The sequence below is a fragment of the Castanea sativa genome, chromosome 11, assembly GCF_040712315.1.
Source record: "Castanea sativa cultivar Marrone di Chiusa Pesio chromosome 11, ASM4071231v1".
Classification (NCBI taxonomy): domain Eukaryota; kingdom Viridiplantae; phylum Streptophyta; class Magnoliopsida; order Fagales; family Fagaceae; genus Castanea; species Castanea sativa.
The window spans coordinates 2,093,336-2,114,781 of NC_134023.1; the positions used below are offsets into that span (position 1 = coordinate 2,093,336).

At 35.7% G+C, this 21,446-nt stretch overlaps 2 protein-coding genes and 1 pseudogene across 2 annotated transcripts; all 3 read left to right on the top strand.

Moving 5' to 3' along the window:
* The first annotated feature begins 711 nt into the window (after window positions 1–711).
* Window positions 712–15,737, top strand: LOC142617179 (uncharacterized). The gene is made up of 4 exons (XM_075789911.1): window positions 712–1,772; window positions 1,861–2,010; window positions 9,856–10,041; window positions 15,317–15,737. The coding sequence occupies exons 1-4, from the start codon at window positions 789–791 to the stop codon at window positions 15,395–15,397; spliced, it is 1,401 nt and encodes a 466-aa protein (XP_075646026.1). The 5' UTR covers window positions 712–788; the 3' UTR covers window positions 15,398–15,737.
* LOC142617428 (elongation factor 1-alpha-like) lies at window positions 5,105–9,707 on the top strand (annotated as a pseudogene).
* A 950-nt stretch (window positions 15,738–16,687) lies between the features above and the next one.
* On the top strand, window positions 16,688–18,471 carry LOC142617178 (organic cation/carnitine transporter 3-like). Its single transcript, XM_075789910.1, has one exon. The coding sequence runs from the start codon at window positions 16,803–16,805 to the stop codon at window positions 18,372–18,374; it is 1,572 nt and encodes a 523-aa protein (XP_075646025.1). The 5' UTR covers window positions 16,688–16,802; the 3' UTR covers window positions 18,375–18,471.
* Window positions 18,472–21,446: the final 2,975 nt, after the last annotated feature.

A 21,446-nucleotide genomic window follows, 5' to 3' on the forward strand; every position in this document is an offset into this window, starting at 1 on the left:
TAAAAATAAATTTTGGAATTAAAATAAAATAAGAAAAATCTGTAAAAATAAAATAAAAATTTAAGGGTCGTTCACCTTCTCTTGAAATCAAAACAAAGAACACGACACCCAAACCCTAACTAAGAAAATCTGCAAGGAAATTTTGTGAAGGCTGCAAGGAAATCTGCACCCACAACTGACGGAGTGAAGAAGCCCCATCGTGATCGTCCCGAAACTGTTGTTGCTCTTCGGTAATTATTTTTTGTAAAAAATTCTAACTTTTGTAATTTGGTCGTTTATTTTCTTTCCAAAACCCTAATTTTCTTCTGGATTTCAAACAGTGAAATCTGAAAGAAATCGCAGAAGACTTCAAGGTGAATGTTTTATTTTTATTTTTTATTTTTTTTACAGATTTTTCTTATTTTATTTTAATTCCAAAATTAAAAAAAAAGGGCAAAACGGCGTCGTTTCAGCAGTGTTAACGATAGCCCGTAACTGAGCTCTGAGCTCCGGTTTCGTCTGATTTTCCGGGTTCCAACATAGATAGCTGCGTACTCTGTATTTATTTATTTTGGGTTCTAATTTTTGTTTGGTTGGGTTTTTAAAATTTATTTATTTGGACTTTGAAATAAAGGACGATCCAAGGCCCACCAAACAAAGCCCATCAGTGTTGGGCTCAGCTCGGACCCATTGTGTACCCTTCTCTCTCAAACAGTCACAGTAGAGCAACATTTCTTCTTGCTGCACACTTTTTGATTGTATTTTGGTTTTTCAGAAGTGGAAGTACCCACTGATCATTCTTTTTAGAAATGAGACGAAGAACACTCGCTAATTTCTCTAATGCCACCAGACAGTCTCTGATCCCTTTCTCTACTTCTAGCGGCGGCGGTGGCGGTGGCGGTGGTCGAGGCCGTGGTCGTGGCTTCGTTGGCCCACAGTTTGATTTCACAGCTCCGGGTAAGCCAGGACCCGAGGTGTCCGAATCCGAGTCCGAGTCCAAACCCGACACTTCACTTCCCGGACACGGACACGGTCGTGGTAGACCCCTCCCTTCTTCCCCAACTCTCCCCAACTTCAATTCCTTCGTTTCCTCCATCAAACCACCACCCGCCGCCGCCTCCGCCGGTCGCGGCGGCCGTGTAACTGACTCTCCTCCGCCGCCTCCGGATTCGGGTCCTAAGCAACCCATCTTCTTCAAGAGACAAGATGGTGTCGGACACGGGAATGAACAAGGACACGTGTCGGACACGGCTGCTGAGAGTGTCCATGACCGGAATATCAATTTCAATCTCCCTCAGAGCATTGTCTCTGTATTGACTGGCGGCGGTCGCGGAAAACCCATGAAGCAGCCGGTCCCAGAGGAGAACCGGCATGCCCGGGCCAAACCCCAACCCCAACCCCAAGTTCAGTCGCAGCCCAGGATGACCAGAGAAGAAGCTGTGCAAAATGCAGTGAAGATTCTATCCCGTCGTGGCGCTGGTGGCGGTGAGGGTGACGTTGAGGAGAGCAGTGGAGGGAGAGGGAGAGGGAGAGGCAGAGGTAGAGGTAGAGGGAGAGGATGGGCTAGAGGGAGGGGAGGAAGAGGGTTTGATAGGCGGCGGGATAGAGATTCGGAAGATGGGTATGGTGCAGGATTGTATTTGGGAGACAATGCTGATGGAGAGAAGCTTGCTAAAAGGCTTGGACTTGAGACCATGAACCAGTTAAATGAGGCTTTTGAGGAAATGAGTTCTAGAGTGCTTCCCTCGCCGTTGGAGGATGCACTTTTGGATGGCATGGATGTCAATTATGCGGTTAGTTCAGTTCCCATATGTTGTTTATTAAAAGTTCTTGTTTTTTTGCTAAATTGTGGCTTGGTTGTTTGTTTGTTTTGGATTATAGATTGAATGTGAACCTGAGTATTTGATGGGGGAATTTGATCGGAATCCAGATATTGATGAGAAACCGCCAATGCCACTTCGTGATGCACTTGAGAAGATGAAGCCGTTTTTGATGGTATATGAGGGGATTGAGAGTCAAGAGGAGTGGGAGGTAACTTTTTATGGCTCTTGTGTTATTCTTTCATTTGATTGATATAGTTTTTTGTTATTTAATACTGCCCATTATTATTTTGACTCTGCTGTTATTTCACAATGCACTTGCTGTTCGGTTTTCAATTGCATTTTGTTGCTTGAGTAATTACGATTTGGTGAGATCTTTGAACATATTCATCCATATTGCTAGTAGTGCTATTGTTCTTAGCATTTGCTTTATGTTCATCCTAACTTATTGTTGGTTTAATTTTTTTTGACAAGTAAAACTTTCCTTGTTTAATGTGCACGAGCCATCTCATTATTGTTCATAAGGACCTGTGAAATCCTCAAAAATGAACTTGCAAAGCTGATAGTCATTATGAACATTAAACATGAGAAAGATCTTATTGCTTGAATGTATACAAGCACAATCTGTCAAAGCCTTCTTAAGAGGCTGCTCGAGCTGTAACTGCTCGATAGCTGGCAGTTAGCCAAGCAATATTCTGACAGCATAAACCAACGTCTAACTAGCCACATGCTGAATACCAATTGATCACATGGCTAATTAAGACTTAAGAGTTAGTTATTGACCTGCTCTTTACAGAATTAACTAATCCTAGGACAATGCAAACTAATCTTGGACAGATGCTAACTTGATCAGTTATAGCAGTAAGTGAGCTGAGTAACCTCATGACACCTTACAATGGTCTATCAAAATATCAATGTTACTTCCACAATGAATGATAGAGTGGACTTCGTGTAATGCTATCATGTTTTGGTGGTTTGTAAGATAGTTGATGATGGGTAATTTGGGATTGGTTCTTATATTATTTCAACATCTCTCCTTTCTTAAACAAGGTTAGGATAACCATGTGGCTTATATAATATATATATGCTTATATTAAATTTATATTTCATTACTTTGAAATTTCATTTACCTGCCATCTATGTTTTCCCTATAATATCACCATTTTTTATGTATATCTGCAATACAATTCAGCAAAAAAGAGAAAAGAAAAAACAAAGTCCTAGACACTATAACCAAGATATATTAAAGAAACAAAAGTTTCCAAGCTTACATAAGTTTCAGAATTAAATGAACTTAACAACAACTAGGCTTCTTTCTAGTTAGAAGGCATATAAAGTGGCGTTTTTAAAAACAAAAGTAACGCTGTTTTTATTACAGGGGAAAAAATTATGCCAAAAGTACATGGGCTGTATATACAGATTTATTTCACACTTACAGCTTTAGATATTAAGCACAACAAAGAATCTTTTTCAGTAAAGAAGGCAACCGAAAGCAAAAGATATCTTCCTAAGTTTTTAGTAGAAAGCTCTAAACTGATTTACATTTGATTATCCCTAAAAAGGACAGACTTTGCATGCATGATTTTGTGCATCATACACATAGATCACGTGTTGGATCATTCCCTGTATTTCTGCAATAAGATGAGATGCAGATACCAGAACATAGTGATAAACACATCATTTAACATAATAAATGCACTGAATGATGTCTTGTAGCACCACAACCCAACAAAAAATATAGGATATGAATATAGACACAAAACAAAACACAGAAGACATGAGGAGACGGTGGACAGATGCAACAATAAGAGAAAACAACAGCACAGGGAAAACATATGCTATTTATAATACAGATCAAAACTATTATGTAACACAAACTAGGACCTGCCACATGACATACAAGACTAGATAGCCACATATATTGCTACCAATAGTAAATTACACCTCAGCAAAGTGCAGATGGTAGTCTCCTATTTGCTTATCAGCCCATCTCTGGATGGGTGATAAAAAGGATTGTAAGAAAGACAAATCCCGAAAGTCCCCTTGCTCAACTTTGGAATGCAAACTATTCAAGTGTGACCTCTCTTGTGGACCCCGTTGTTCCTTCAATGGTATTTTTCTTAGCTGCACCATGGCATGTTGCAAGATTCCTTGATCACTTGTCATAACACACTGAGATCACATGACAAAAACTAAAATAAAAAAAGGTAATAACAATAATTAAGTTCTGTTTAACAATGACAATAACAAACTAACATACCAACTGTCATTGGCGCATACACACACACACATAAAGAGAGAGAGAGAGAGAGAGAGAGAGAGAGAGAGAGAGAGAGAGAGAGAGAGAGAGAGAGAGTCCTTTATGTTCATTACATCCAAAACTTCCCGTAAGCATTGATGGAATAAAACAGTTGCAGCATGTGTATAAGGAAATGAGACAAAGCACATCTCATCACCAATTTAAAAATCTTGTGAGACAATAAAGCATTTTCTTTTGTAGAAAAATATGAAAAGTGATTGAATGGCTGCTTAATTTGGCAACCTGACGAAATAATACACATGCATAGCAGGTGCAATGGATGGTCTCCGTGATTCCTAAAACACGCCAGGTTGACTTTAAGAGTTCGAAAATTTCTTCCACTTCCTGAAAAAGTGGATAGAAATAGATGGTCCAGTCAAGCAAATTGTTAAAAGTTCATCTACAATGAATCATCATATTAAATTTACAACAATTCCTTGGGTCGTCTTTTGAATCTGATTAACCTCCCTAAATGAAAATGAGTTTGTTATAAAGCTGTAACTCAAATATGAAGCCATTAACTAACTCAAAAATATGAAGAAAATCTGAAATTTCACAAAGATCTAAATGCTTCCATCTTGGTGCTGTCATCACCTGAAAAAAAAAAAAAAAAAAAAACCTACTAACCTCTGTCAGCTGTCCTTCATCTAACATGCCAAAGACACTGAGAAGCAGTTTCTCATATAGTCTAACATTTAGGTGATAACCATCAGCCCATAGTGAATGGTACACTTGTTGAGAGTGATAGAGGGGAAGGTATTAATTTTGGCGCTTTTCCTTCTAGTACTTTAAATTAAATTTGGTCTTCTGTTGTGATATTTGGTAACTCTGAGAATCCTTGTAACCTAAGATTGGGTATTCTGTAATAGGATTCTGACAATTTGAGGTACTTTTTCCCCTTAAATGATAAATTTATTACCCAAGATAAAGAAGTTTAGTTGATAAGAATGGGGTTCATGTGTGGTTTTCAGTGAAGGGTACACTTGGTGAGAATGATAGGGGGAAGGTATTAGCCTCTTCTATGGGTTTGGGATTTTTCATTCTAGTACATTAATTTAAAGTTTTAAGTTTGGTCTCTCTCTCTCTCTCTCTCTCTCTCTCTCTCTTACTATATTTGGTACCCTTGAGAATCATTGTAACCTAGGATGATTTTAAATTTATTGTCCTTTGATGGTCTCACTAATCACATGGCAACATCTTCCGTACTAGGCTTTTGACCATTTGATTGCTTTTATATCTAGGTGGATGAATTACCTTATTCTTTTTACAATTTGATAGGTGATTACAAGAAGATGGTTATTATCTACGACTATCGTTTAGAAATTAGGATATTCTGTGATAATAAAGATGCATTTCTTGTTTCCCCACTGTTCTCTTAAAGAGGAAGGTTAACAAACCTTCAAAAAATTCTAAGAAAAATGATCAATCTACATACTTAGATGGATACCTTAGTCCAACTTGCATTTAATAGTTTCAAAATAACTTGTATATAGTTACTTATCAAAAAAAAAAAAAAAAAAACTTGGATTTAATTGTGTAAGTCATGATTGAATTTGAATGAAATCTATTGTGCTGTTTCTTTAAATAAATTACACTCAAAGGTGTTTCTTGGGTTCTACCTAAAAGGGTTATTGGCTTGCTGGCCGGTTGGAGAGGAATTGGTTGGGGAAGCATTCTTCAAATGTTTGGAATTTGGTACCACATTGTGTGATGTGCATTATTTGGAGGGAGAGAAATAATTGCATATTTGAAGATTCAGTGCTTTCTGGGGATAAGCAGAAGCTCTTAGAGTTGTTTGTGACTACTTTTTTTGATTGGTCTCTTGCATAGGGTGGGGTTTTTTTTTATTTTTAATTTTTTTATAAGTAAGAATGATATATATACGAAAGGCTGCTCTATGTAAGAAAAGCACAGAGCAAACCAGAAAATTACAAGGATGAAAAAAGAAAGCAGGAAAAATACAAAAAAAGAAAACCAAACAGCAGAATAATTACAAAAGAGAAAGAAAACTAAGAAAAGAAGGGAGAGAATCACTAGTTGTGAGTCCCCAAGCCCAAGACCAATGAAAAAGAGTTCCACTAAACGAAGCACACATCTGATCACTGGACTTATCCAAATCCTCAAAAGTCTGTCGATTCCGTTCCTTCCAAAGACACCATAGAATGCACAACAGAACTAGATTCCAGATTTGAGATGAATGCTTCCTCAACCAATTCTACCAGCTAAAAAGCAAATTTGGAATCGATCTAGGTATGACCCATGCCACTCCAAAGGCTATAAAAACAAAGCTCCATGATCGATAAGCCATCTCACAATGAAGAAATAAGTGATCCACCGTCTTACCACAATGTCGACGCATAATACACCAGTCTACAAAATCCAAGCCCCTCAATCTCAGATTATCACCTGTTAGAATCTTATTCCAAGCTACACACCAAACAATGAAAGAAACCCGTCTAGGAACCTTAACTCTCCATATCCCTTTCCAAGGAAAGACAATTGAGGGTGAGTCTCGCAATTTGTTATAATACGACCGGATGTCAAAATCCCCATTAGGCTTCAATTTCCATCTCAACCGATCTCCATCCGCTGTTTTTAGATTCACTTTTTTTTTTTGTACATAAGTTGTTTTGGTTTCCTTTGTTGCTTGTACATATTTCCTTCATTTACTTCATCTCTTTGATGGAGTAGATTATTTTTAATACAAATTTTTCTTACCTATCAAAAAAAAAAAAAAAAAAAAAAAACTCAAATCCTTCACCCTTTTATGCTTCATTGCAGAAAGCCATTTCCCCCTCCCGTCTCATGTGGTGACCGACTTAAAGTTAATGATGATGAGATATACGAAATGGAGTTATAGATTTTTAATTTACAATTGCAATTTTAGCATTGGTCATAGAATTTGTAGCCTATAGTTGTTTTAAGCACTCTTGACTTACAGTTGCTATATTATGTAAACTTAGTAGGCTTTGGCATGTTTGTTGGATGAGCAGGCCTCTTTAGAAAGCATTTCATTGTGTTTACTGTTGTTACAGATTGAGTTCAAGATGCATAATATTATTAGGATGTGTATGAATGTGAGAAAAGGCTGCACTAAATAAATGATAAGGATCAAGATTTTATCCTCCCCACCCTCTCCCCCTAACCCAAAAAAAAGAAGAAGAAGGAAAGTTTGGGTGTTGTGGTCATCTTCTTTTATATAAGCACGAACCTGGACATATGATAATCTCTATTTATCTTATTAAGCTACCGAGTTCAACAAAAGAGATAGATAGGAACATCTAATATGCTGTGGCTAAATTGTATCCAGTGGATTCCATGAATGACCTTAGAGGGAGGCAACTATGGGGTTCGAGTTCACAAAGTTTGTCTTTAGGCTAATTTACTATTGTGTTGGAGAGGGACTTTGAGTTCATTTTGGAGCAAATATGAAAGAGGTGGACTTATGAAGGGGTTGAATTAATGTTGATAGACTTACGCTTGTCTTTCTAAGATTTTAATATTCCATTTATCCATCATCATTGTTTCCCTTGTTGGATTTTCAAAATTTATGATTGTAATTTGATGTGGATACTTATAGTACACAGTTTTTGATTTTTTTTTTTCCTTTCTGCATATTTCTCAATGCTGTACTTTTTATTTGCTTTATCAAAAATCAAATAGGGGAGTTGTAATGCTCTTAGTATTGTATTAGCTTTAAGATACCAAATGTCTCCACTCTCTCTTGCTCGTCACATACTCTCTTACGATTGCTGTGAGAGTGTCTCTCTTGTACCTTAGCAAGTTTCATCAGTTTTCTTTTTAAAAGTTTATAATGGGTAAGGAGAAGGTTCACAACAACATTGTGGTCATTGGCCATGCCGACTTTGGAAAGTCGACCACCACCAGGAAATTGATTTACAAGCTTGGAGGTATTGACATGGTGATGACAAGTGTAATATTGGGAGGTTCGAGACGGAGGCTGCTGAGATGAAAAAGAGGTCATTTAAGTATGCTTGGGTGTTGGACTTGTCAAAAAAAAAAAAAGTATGCTTGGTTGTTGGACAAGCTCAAGGCTGAGCATGAGCATGGTATTACCCATTGATATTGCCTTGTGGAAGTTTTGAGACCACCAAATACTACTGCACTGTCATTGATGCACCTGGACATTTTGAGTTTATTAAGAACATGATTACTGGTACCTCACAGGCTGACTGCATTTTCCTCATTATTGACTCCGCTGGAGGTTTTGAAGCTGGTATTTCTGAGGATGGTCAGACCTGTGTACATGCTTTGCTTGCATTTACCCTTGGTGTCAAGCAGATGATTTGCTGCTGCAACAAGGTGGATGCCACAACCCCATAATACTCCAAGGCATGGTATGATGAAATTGTGAAGGAAGTCTCATATTATTTAAAGAAGATTGGTTACAACCCTGACAAGATCCCCTTCATGGGGTTTCTGGTTTTGAGGGTGATAACATGATTGAGAGGTTTGCCAATCTCAACTGGTACAAGGGCCTCACCCTCCTTGAGGCTTTTGACCAGATCCAGGAGCCCAAGAGGCCCTCAGACAAGCCCCTCCATCTTCCTCTCCGGGATCTCTACTAGATTGGTGGTATTGGAACTGTCCTTGTGGGGCGGGTTGAGACTGGTGTCCCTAAGCCTGGGATGGTTGTGACATTTGTCCCCACTGGATTTAAAAATGAAGTTAAGTCTGTAGAGATGCACCATGAAGCTCTCCAGGAGGTCTTTCCCGATGACAATGTTGGTTTCAACATGAAGAACATTGCTGTTAAGGATCTCAAGCATGGTTTTGTTGCTTCCAACTCCAAGGGTGATCCTGCCAAGTGTCAATTTCACCTCCATCATCATGAACCACCCTGGTCAGACTGGCAACAGCTATGCTCCTGTCCTTGATTGTTACACCTCCCACATTGCTGTTAAGTTTTCTGATCTTGTGACCAAGATTCACAGGAGATCTGGGAAGGAGCCAAAGTTTTTGGAGAATGGTGATGCAGGGTTTGTGAAGATGATTCCTACATAGTCCATGTTGTTGAGACTTTCTCTGAGTACCCACCCCTTGGTTGTTTTTCTGTGAGGAACTTACGCCAGACCGTGGCTTTTGGTGTCATCAAGAGTGTTGAAAAGAAGGATCCTTCAGGTGCTAAGGTCACCAAGTCTGCAACAAAGAAGAGTGGAACTGAAATGTGCTTTTGAGGTTTATGCTAGTTGACTAGTTTTATCTATTTTGGTGTTACTGGGTTTAAATTTTATTTTGGTTGTTCTTGCATTTTTGAGGACAGCTTTAAAAGTTTCCATCACAGTCCTCTAGCCTTACTTCTGAGGATGTGGAGGGGTTGAGCAGTCAAATTTCATCTGGTTGCTTGACAAGCTGTGGTGGAAGCTCTGTTTTCTGATTTATGTTTTTAAGTTCTATATCTCATTGAAATCAGTTGTGTAGTTCATTGTTGATGAACAACTTCTTATTAGTGTCAAAACTTTGGTTGTTAGTTCACTATCTGAATAAATAAAAAGATACGAATGTCATCATTTGACTTGAATGATAATGATGTTACGGTAACCTTGTTATGTTATTGCTTACATGTTTGATTTATTGGAATTATTTCAATGAGCTTTGATCTTTTTGTGTTGCAGGGATACTATAGTATGCTTCTTGTGGGCTATATTATCCTTTTGTTTTTCCATTATATATATAAAAAATGTGGTGCAGTTCCTTTATTTCTGTTATCTTTCTGAAATTTTCTTATTTTACTAGGAAATAATGAAAGAGACAATGGAGAGAGTTCCTTTGATGAAAGAGATTGTCGATTACTACAGTGGACCAGATAGGGTAACTGCAAAGCAACAACAAGAAGAATTAGAAAGGGTTGCAAAAACAGTTCCTGTCAGTGCACCAAAGTCTGTAAAGCAGTTTGCTGACCGTGCGGTTCTATCTCTTCAGGTTAGTTCACCCTTGGTGTCCTGAAATCTCATGTTATTTTTACATTGGGGATGAATTTCTCTTTATAGAGTAATTGCTCCTTGCCTATGCCTGTGTGTGTGTGTGTGTTAATTTTATTTGCCTGTGGAATGGAACTACAATGGACTATGGCATTTGGCATCTTTATACTAAGAAAAGGATATGGTTTCCTCACATGGGCAAGAGAGTCCTTGGAGACTTGTGCAAGGCACATTTTTGGGTCAAAGTATCTATCTTTCTAAAGGCATAGGACAACAAGCACCATCATTTAACACATCCTATATTTAGTTGCACACTCAAAGAAGTATTTACATTTTCCCTTGTACCTCTTTTAAACTGCTGGAGTCTCTGGGTTCTGGCTTTGTCATTTAAGAACTTTTCATATAAGAAAGAAGAAACTTATCAAAAAACAGAAGAAATAGAATGAAACATTGTCATATTTATAAATAAAGGAAAACGAATTTTGTTCGACTCTGAAGACATGGATAGATGATAGGTTGCCAAGTACGAGCATATTTGTTTTTATCCTGTTACAAAGTACAAAATTTGTACTTGGGCTTGACACAAATCCTTTGGTAGGCTTATCTCCTTAAACTTGTACTGGTCAAAGGATGTCCTGGGTCTTAACATGGGTTTGTTTTGGAGAACATATAGGTTATTTGTAAGGGAAAACTATCTAAGAGTGTGTTTCTTGTTGGTTGCTATGCAAAACCAATCATTCCCTCATTTTAATTTCCTTGATTCTTGTAATTTTTGTATTTGAGTTGTTGACCCCTTGTACACTCCCTGTGTACTAGGGTGATCATTTTTTGATATCAATAAAACTTATTACTTATCAAAAAATTACATGCTGACATCAGACATGTGTCTATGTGTCCAGATCCTCTATTCTGAAGTTGTGTGTATATTTAGACCAATATATGTGGAGATATGAAAAATTCAGATCTAAAATTCCTTGTCATCGTGTTTGGATGTGGATTTTGCTAACCATAATTTTGGAGTTGGAAGTCTAGAAGTGCAAAATATTTCAGAGAAACTGTTTTTTACGGACAACTATATAAGAATAGATTTCTTGTTGTACAATTAAATGCCAACATCAGAAATGTGGAAGGTATCATGATCTTTTAGTCATGTAACTATCTGAGGTCAGATGTGTGTCCATGTCCAGATCCTCTATTCTGAAGTCATGTTTGTATTTAGGGGAGTGTATGTTGGGATATGAAAATTCAGATCTAAGATTCCTTTTTCATAAAATTCCCTTGCCACCCCTGTGGCTGGATGTGGATTTTGTATGTTTGTGAGAATATACTGGTTATTTTATTATGGACAACTACGTAAGAAGTTGTACAATCAAATGCTAGCATCAGGTTGTAATTATCTAAGGGCAGATGTGACTTTTGAGGTAGGTGATGGAGCTTGTGTACGGTTCTGGTATGATCAGTGGTGTGGCCACCTTCCTTTAAAGGATTTGTACCCTGGTATTTTTGCCTGCTTAGTTGATAGCTGGGAAGCACAGAGGCAACATTTTGGGTGCCATACCCATGTTTGACACGTACTAGACATGGGACAAGCGTGCGACACAGCAGCTCGTGTGTCCCAGCCGTTTAAAAATGATGGGACATGGGGGCCCATGTCCCGCGCAGGGGGGGGGGGGGGCGAGGGGGGAAGGCGCATACCGAAAGAGAAAGAAAAACTGAGAGAAAAAGGGATCTGTAACCTTGCATTGCCATCTTCAGTCTTCCTTGTGCTTCTTCAGCTTGTCCAACACTGTGTCTCTTCATTTTTCTTTAACTTCCTTTCTCAAAATTTTTTTTTTTCAAAACTTCTCTCTTTTTTCGATAGCTGTGTGGTGGAAAATCCAATGCCTCTTCTTTTAAATTTCACAATTTCAATTTTCTTGGACGTTCTCTCATTTTTTGAATTCAAAACTTATCTCTCTCTTCTTTTTTTTATTTATTTTTTTGGATAGTTGTGTGGCGGAAAATCCAACACCTCTTCTTTTAAATTTCACATTTTGACTTTTGAGTGGCTAGCTGTTAGCCACTTCCACTCTCCCACTCCAGTGTGTCATTTTTCTTTTTTCAATTCATATATCGTTTTGTATTGTGAAATAGTTGGACATGGCACTCACAGAATGGGCTTTATTATAGTTGGGATATGGGCTAAAATTATTAAAGGAGGTAAGATTTTAGATCTCTATCGAATATACAAATATTTACATGTATTTTGAAAGACTCTTAGACTTTAATTAAATATAATATCCCTTATTGCTCTTAAATTGATATACGTTTAACACTATATGAAAAATAAATGCTTAACAATATATAAAAAATACAAATAAAAATATATTTAATATATGTATCCCCGTCTTGTCGTGTTCTAATTTTTCAGAAATTGCCAAGTTGTTGTGTTGTACCTTTTCCTGTATCCGTGTCCTTAGGTTGGTAGGGAAGCTTTAGTCTCTAACTTATTGGATTATTGGTTGGATGGGGAGGTTAAAAGCTGGAATGTTTGCTTTCACAAGGATTTTCATGACTGGGAGGTTGAGATAGTGAATTCTTTCTTTAACCATATTTACTCTCGAGTGCCGGAGGGGGGTATAGGATGAGATGGCATTTAAATGGGAGTGGCAAGTTTAATGTTCAGTCTTATTACAAGGATATCCATGGTGCCAGTGGTAATATTTTCCCTTGTAAGAGTATATGGTGTGTTAAGGCCCCTAAGAGTGTGTCTTTCTCTTTGTTGACGGTAGTTTGGGGTAAAGTAGTCTTGTTAAGTAGGACTTCTCTTTATTAGAATGGTGTAGCAGGAAAATAGTGAACCATTTACTGCTTCATTGTGATGTTACTTATGCTGTGGTGTGAAGTTCTTAACATATTTGGAATTCAGTGGGTGATGCCTCTGACAGTAATATCCCTTTTATTTAGGTGGAGGAATTGGTTTGGGAAGCATTCTTCAGAAATTTGGAATGTAGTGCCATCATGTTTAATGTGGTTAGTCTATCAAAAAAAAAAAAAAGTTTAATATGATTAGTGTGGAAGGAGTGCAATTCCCACACGTTTGAGGATATTGAGATATCCCTAGATCACTTGAAATTTTTATCGATTTGAAGTTTGTTTGAGTGGTCTTGGGTTTGGAGTTTTACTCATTGTACTTCCATCTTTGAGTTTCACAATTTTCTTAGATCCTCTGTTTGATTCTTTGTAATTTTTTTAAGTTACTTTGTGTAGATCATCATGAACATGAAGTAATTCTAGTTTTCAGAAAACTTCATTAATTACTTAGATGTGTGTTTATGTCCGGATCCTCTATCCTGTAGTCAAATATGTGTTTATTCAGATCTAAAATTCCTTTTTATTAAAATTTCCTTGCCACTCCTGTGGCTGGTTGTGGATTTGCTAACCATAATTTTGGAGTTGAAATTCGGGAAGTGCCAAATGTATGCGATTTTTTTTTGGGGAAAAATTTCATAAATGTGGATTTTATTGTACATTTGATGGCCAGAGAAAAACGCTAATCACTTATTTTTACTTATAAAAATAAAAATAAATAAATGTGGATATTTATATCATGGTAAAAAGTTTTAATAAGAATTTTGGGAAAAATGGTTTTTGTCAAATGCTTGACTAAATTTATGGGAGTTATTTACCATGGGTTAACGTCTGTTTGTTTCAAATTACAGCTAAATGATCTGAGAGATGAAATTTTAATTCTGTCAGAGAAACTGAAATATAATCATGTAGAAAAAACTCACTATGGTAGTGTGGTGGTAAGTAGGGGTGCCCTGGGTTAAGTTGGTCCGGGTTTGGTGTCACCTGCCACTCAGGTGAAATTGCATTAAACTCGCCATCTGCCTGCAAACGTGATTTTTGGAGATGCACACCTGATTTCAATTGCCCATTTGATGGTGCCTATCGGTGACCTTTCGGGTGGGTCCAGGTCAGTTGGGTGGATCAGGTTTTGCAGGTAGAGGAAAAGTTTCTTTATTAGGATGTTGGCAATGATTATTTTTTAAAAGACAAAAGATGATTTTCCTTGTCAGGATGTTGGCAGTGATGCCTTTTCTCTTCTCCTTTTTGCCTGCGTGTGAGAAAGGAAAAATAGTTCGACTTATCCAAAAAAAAGGAAAAAGAATTCATATGCAGAGGGTAGAAGGCTAAGGCAAAAGTCAGTCCTTCAAAAGTTGACATGTTAGAGCATCTCCAGCAGCTTATCTAAATTTTTTTACTGTTTAGACATTGAATAGTGATTGTTAGCTTTTATCTACCTACTTTTTCAAATACACTTTCCAACATATTCTCTATCATTTTCTCCATCTCATTTAAATATTATTTCTTCATTCATTCATTACTTATAATTTATTCTTTTTTTAACAACTACATATCTTCCAACTTTTTTTTATTTAATAGCTGATTATTATAATAGAAAAAACATTTGAAGTATGAACAGTAAACACTACAGTGTTCTCTACTTGTAGAGAAGCACTGTAGCAATTCTAATCTAAAAAATGGAGATAGAGAAGCTGTTGGAGTGGGTTTTTGGGTGTTTTCTCTCTAAAATTGGCTTTAAAGAAGCCATTGGAGATGCTCTTAAGGCAGTATTGATTCGGTTTCATTTTGTTTGGGTATTAAAACGATGATCTAGACAAGTCTTTTTGGAGACCTTGTTTAGTTGATCAAGTAATATTTTATTAATTCATTTAGTAACTTTCTATTTGATTTTTGAATGGTGAAAGACATTCTAGAAATGCTACTAAATGACTACCTTGATGTGGTATGGTTGATTTACAAAGTGGGAAACCAACAAAAAGTCTGTCTTATTGCTATCAAAGCAAGAGTTGGATTGTGAGTCGGTGACTTGAAGTTTACATCATTTAGTGTGGTAAAACATAGTTACATTTCACCTGCTTGTGGATTTTTAATTTTCATTCAAACAACAGAGTTCATGTACAATTTTTTTAGACTGTATTTGATGATTCCACTTGCATGAAGGATTTTAATATCTAATTCATAATAATGATTTTGTGTAAAGTGTAGACTGTGCCTTTTTAATTTTCTCACACATAATTAGTTGGAATGACTGTGCATGAAAATTATGTTTATAATTTCTTGCTTTTGCTTTCACATTATAATCTGATACTAGCTGAAGAAAAAAAAGCAATCCTGAGGTGACTACCTAGCTATTTGTGTAATTGCACTATTTTGATGGAATGTGTTGCTTGGGTGTTTGAGATTCTCTTAAAACTTTTACAATGCAGAGCAACCCTGGTTGGGGATTTGACAAGAAATGCCAGTTCATGGACAAACTTGTGAGGGAGGTTTCCCAGCAATACTCATAAGCTCTGAAAACACATTTTGCCATTTTTATACCCTGTTTCAAGCTGCTCGATGGTTTAGATCATTCTTAGAAGCGAATTGGTAGGTGAGGTTAACCATCCTCGTCATGTTTTGACAAACAGTTTTTATTATGGTAATAATTTTAATACCTTGTTTTAAGGATTTTGCTCTCTAGCTTTTGTACTGTCTTTAGCAATTGTCACTCAAGTTAATTACGGGATTACATAATTCTTGTAATAATTTTGCTATGTATGCATTACGGCGTCTTATCCGCCAACCATATTGAAGCAGCGTGTTCACAATAAGTTTTAACTCAAGAAGCTTTTGCAAGTTTATGTTTTAGTGGTTGCACTACTTGTATTGATTTTATTGTTAACTGTATGTGCCCAGGGCTTGAAATGTAGGAGGCTGATGATACCTGCATCTGCATATATAGTGAGTAATGGTTTGAGGATTTAACTTGGAATTTCATTTGCTTTTTGTTTTAATTTTTTTAAGAAGACGAAAGAAGGCATTGTGAAAGGGACAAGAGGAAAGAGAAAAGAAGTGGAAGGGAAAGGAAGGGAAGGGAAAAGCTTAGGAAATGGGAAAGAAAATATCTTTCTTTGAAGTTTTAAGACATAAAAAAGAAAGGAATGAAGAAAATATGAAAACTTAATGTAAAGGGGAGAAAATAGTATGTTTTCCGATTTGTTCCCTTACATGTTATTATATAAATTAAATATTAACACACTTGGGGGACCTACTAAGTCTCTCTCTTCCCCTGTCTTTTCCCCCAGTTTGGGCTGATAACAAAACCGTGGATCCACATCAGCATATCTCATGTCAACCAAACTAAGAAAAATTATGGGTCCTACAGGCTACAGAAATTAACTTATTCTCCCTCCTTTTTCATTCCATCCAAACAGTGTGTTAATGGTCTTAAATAAACCATGTTAAGCTCTTGATCTGTGGGCTAGTATAGTGTTTTTATGCTCTTTGCTAAATAATTTTTTACTTGTTTCATATGGTACTTTAGTGCAAGTTGTTTTGTTCTCATTTGAGATTGCTAGAAGATGGAAATTGTTGGCTGCACATGTTAATGAGGCTGTCCTTGTCATGGCTAGGTTGGTTCTTTGTGTTTGAGGGGAAGTTTTAATAATTCTAGTTGGTCTTTCTAAGATCATTTATTTATATTAATTCTTTAACATGTATATCTACAATTGATATTTGATACGACAATGTCCATATCTTAAACCCACACTACTCAAATAACATATTTTACCGAGGTTAGGTTATGTGCCAATCATAGCTGCTTGAAGTGGCACACACTTTACTCTCCCCTTAGCCTAAAACAACTATAAAAGCCTTTATTCATTCACATTCCTCGTACACCTCAACCCTGCCTTATAATAAACATAGTTACAAATGGCCGATTCAACACCACTTCTCTCCCAACCCAACTCAGTCAAGTCAGAAAGCACTCCACCTCTAGAAAAACACCATCCATCTCTTGATTCCACCATTGAAAGATGTATAGGAGATTTTGGATGGGCTCAATTCCTCCAAGCACTACTTGTATCAAGTGCATGGATATTTGATGCACAACAAACATTCATTACTGTCTTCACTGATGCACACCCAACATGGCACTGTACTACTCATCAACATGGTTGCAACTCTATCTCCAACATTTGTTATCTTCCAAAGAATTCATGGGCATGGGATTGGCCTTCCCGTACTTCAATCATATCAGAATGGAACTTAGAGTGTGCTGCCTCCATTATCACTGGCTTGCCTGCATCTTCTTTCTTCATGGGTTGTCTAGTGGGTGGACTTGTTCTTGCCACACTTGCTGATTCCTCACTTGGTCGCAAAAACTTGCTCTTTCTCTCATGCCTAACTATGTCTCTATCTGCTTTGCTTACTATTTTCTCCACGAATATATGGGTTTACTCAGCTTTAAAATTGGTTTGTGGATTTTGCCGCGCAACGATTGGAACTTGTGCACTTGTGTTAACAACTGAGCTTGTGGGGAAAAGATGGCGAGGCGAAGTGGGAGTGATAGGATTCTTTTGTTTCACAATAGGGTTCTTATCACTACCAGCTATAGCTTATTTGAATAGAGGTTCTTCTTGGAGGTATCTCTATGTATGGACTTCTATCCCAGGAATCTTGTATTCTATGTTAGTTCACTTCTTTGTTCATGAGTCACCTAGATGGCTATTTGTGCGAGGACGTAAAGAAGAAGCGGTGGCCACATTGAAAAGCATTGCACCACCTAGCCATAGTGGTTATTTAACTTGGAGCTTCTCTGGGGTTTCGTTTGAACAAGAAACATGCAATAATGGGAATGTTTACTCAACTATTAAGATGTTGATGCAGAAAAGATGGGCTTTTAGAAGGCTGTTACCGGTTATGGTGATAGGTTTTGGGATTGGAATGGTGTACTATGGCATGCCATTAGGCCTAGGAAACTTGTCATTCAATCTCTACTTGAGTGTCACATTCAATGCCCTATCTGAGCTACCATCTTCATTGGTTACTATCTTGCTTATAGGTAAGTTGAACAGAAAAATTTCGGTGCTTGCTTTCACAATGATCAGTGGGATTTTTAGTGTCATGTGTGCTTTGAAAGGCCAGGTGTGGGCAAGATTCCAAATTGGACTTGAGCTAATATCTTTCTTCAGTGCATCTACTGCCTTCAATATATTACTCATATTCACAATAGAGTTGTTCCCTACTTGTGTGAGGAACTCAGCTACTTCGTTAGTGAGACAAGCACTTGTGTTTGGTGGTGTGTTTGGTCCGATGCTAGTGGCTGCTGAGAGCAGAAATGAAATTTCATCCTATGGGGTGTTTGGGTTAGTGATAGGGTGTTGTGGGCTTTTTGCAGTATGTTTGCCAGAGACAAGAGGCAGAACAATTTGTGATACAATGGATGAGGAAGAACACAAAGAGAAAGCAGCATGTAATAGTGTAGGTGATGTCTTGGCTTGATTTGCTTTTGGTTTGCTCAAATTATGTGAGAATAATTGTACAAGGTTGTGTAGTGATTGGTCAACCAAAAAAAAAAAAAAAAAAGGTTTCATGTACTATATAATAAAAGTTGGGCTAAGAAGCCATGGTTGCGTCAAGTAGCTTCACTAAATCGCATAATTTTTTTTAGATTTTAAAAAAATGTATATAAATTTTCTTCTCTTATAATTTCTAAGTTGATAAAAATCTTAATTTGATTACAATCCAAATTCTTCATCTAATCCGTAATTTTTACGTGTAGTGTATTATAAAAAATATGTAGCAACTTTTTTAATATAATAAAAGTTTGGCTTAGAAGCCGTGGTTGCGCCAAGTATCTTCGCCAAATTGTAGAAATTTTTTTAGATTTTTAGATTTAAAAATATATATATATATAAATTTTCTTCTCCTATAATTTCTAAGTTGATAAAATTTTAAATTTGATTACAATCCAAATTCTTCATTTAATCCATCTATGTGTAGTGTATTATAAAAAAAAACAGCAACTTTCTTATTTTTTAATTACTTCACTACACGTTTATATATTAAAAAAGGGTAATTAATGCGGTGATTTTGAAGTAACACTTCCAAAAACTAAATAGATAATCCTAAGACACATAAATAAATAAATCTAAATAGATAATCCTAAGACAAATAAATAAATAAAAAAGAAGAGAAGAATTTGATCACAATTGGAATGCTAATCCGCATCAAATACCACTTATATATTATACATAAGTTATCAACTATTCTTCTATTATTCAATAATTAAATAAAAACTATTCTTCTATTGCTTTATCAATTTTAGGGGTAAACACAAAAGCTTAATTGTTACTGTTAGTTAGACAATTAATTCATTTTGAAGTTAGACACTCTTTTTCTAATATACGGTTCTTCCCCCCCCCCCCAAAAAATCCCAGGTCTATACAACAAGCTATTTAATATTTAAATTTCAGTCATTATGTGAGCTCACCGCCACAAAAAAAGTTAATTAACTTCCTCAATGCAATGCCTCAAAATAGTAATCAACTAAGTAGACAAAGAATAGTGGTGGTGGGATTATGAGGGCCAAAATGGCCAAGTATCACTATTTGGCAAAATATGTATAGATCTACCATTGTTTGCAAAATAATTAGAAATCTACCACTTTTTTAAAATTTGAGTTTGTGAAACTCGAGTTTGCCATAAACTCGAGTTTCACAAACTCGAATTCCATGGAAATTTTTTGATGTAACTCGAGTTCTATAAAAAATAGCATGACAAACTTGAAGACTATTTTTTCAAAGAACTTAAGTTACATGGTAAATTTGAATTTCACAAATTCAAGTTTCTAAAAGGTGGTAGATTGTTGAATATTTCACAAACAATGGTATATTGCTAAATATTTTGCCAAACATTGGTATATGGTCATTTTGGCTAAATTATGAGCTTTGAAACCTTTGAATATTGGATTCTCCGAACCAACTTTCAAAACTAACAAGGATATAGGATTTCAACATGTGAGTCAAGTATACCCACCCTTATTTTGTTTTGTTTTATTTACTTTTTTTTTTTTTGGTGTGAGGATAAGGACAAAAAAATAAGAATATTTGATGTTGAAAAAGAGTTAAAATAAGCCGAGCTTTATTTTTTTAAAAAAATATTTATGAAACCAAGTAATTCCTAATATAAACCAGGCAACACAATCATCACAAGCTTGATCCGAAATGATTAGGAGGAAAAACAAGACGGAGAAGAGGACTGTTAAACGGTAGCATCAAGGTATTAATCATTACCATTTTTTTTTTCAAATATAAATGAAATAATGATCTTAAAAAAAAAAGAATGAAATAATGATCTTAAAATATATAAACTTATATATTTCCCTTAGAATATATCTGATTATATATGATGATTTAATTAAGTAAACAGATCTATTTGTTTACTATTTCTTAAGTTTCAACATTACTAAAAAAATACTAATTGATGTAAGTGGAAATATTTTAAATCTCTAATTTGATTGATTAATTATGTTAGATTGAAAACTAGCGTTTTGCTCTTTGGGACCATATAAAATATTTAAATGAAATAAGATTTTTTTGATGTTTAGATTTATAGATAAACATTTTATCTTAATATTTTAAACAGGAGTTTCTACTAAACTATGTTTTAAATTATTTTATGGATTGCATTTATATATTCAATCTAGGGAATTTTCATTTACATCTATGTGCATATTGTGGTGCTTTATGTTTTCAATTTTAATTATTTTTTAGGTTTCTAAAAAAAAAAATCTAATATATATAAATTTGGAGCTACAAATATAATTTTTTTTTTTATAATCTCACATAATATATATTCATTATATAACTTAAAGTAAAAGATTACTTCACTTCTAAAAAAAAAAAGAAAAAAAAATAATTTTATTTTATTATTTACACTACTATTTTAGGGACTTTTCCTATTTGAGATCCTCAATTGGGTGGTTCAAAAATACCCCTACACCCTTAAGTTTAAATAGGACATTTCGGTAAAAATATATCTCTAATTCCCTACAAAACAGGATCACTCCTCTAGTTGGTTTTTAAACTTAGCTCTCACATCTCTCCCATATTCCACTCATCCCCATGTTTTTACCTCTCTTTTTTTTTTTTTTTTGGAAAAATTTAAAGCTCCTACTATAAAAAAAACCACTACTATATTCCATATTCTCAACTCTCCTTTCTCTCCCATATTCCACTCACCCCATGTTTTTACTTTTTACATTTTTTTTCCCTTTTTCCTTTATCAAGACTTATCCGTTTCTTTTGTCCCTTTTTATTTTCAATAAAATTTCAAGTTTCCTTACTCTAATCTCACAGTTATTTTTTTTTCCCAAATCTCTTCTTTATTTTGAAAAAAAAAAAGGCTCATACTATAAAATTACTACTATAACTTCTCATCCATATCCTCAAATTTAGGCACTACCATATATATATATATATATATATATATATATATATATATATATATATTTTCCTGAATGGCAAGTCAGCTGCCAAACAAAACAAAACATAAATAAATGTTTTCTCCCCC

What these genes read in the sequence shown, in the direction of transcription:
- LOC142617178 (XM_075789910.1), top strand. Translation starts at nt 16,803, where the DNA reads ATGGCCGATTCAACACCACTTCTCTCCCAACCCAACTCAGTCAAGTCA.
- LOC142617179 (XM_075789911.1), top strand. Translation starts at nt 789, where the DNA reads ATGAGACGAAGAACACTCGCTAATTTCTCTAATGCCACCAGACAGTCT. An exon ending in GCATGGATGTCAATTATGCG is followed by an intron (nt 1,773 to 1,860) that starts GTTAGTTCAGTT and finishes TTTGGATTATAG; the next exon opens with ATTGAATGTGAACCTGAGTA. An exon ending in AGAGTCAAGAGGAGTGGGAG is followed by an intron (nt 2,011 to 9,855) that starts GTAACTTTTTAT and finishes TTATTTTACTAG; the next exon opens with GAAATAATGAAAGAGACAAT.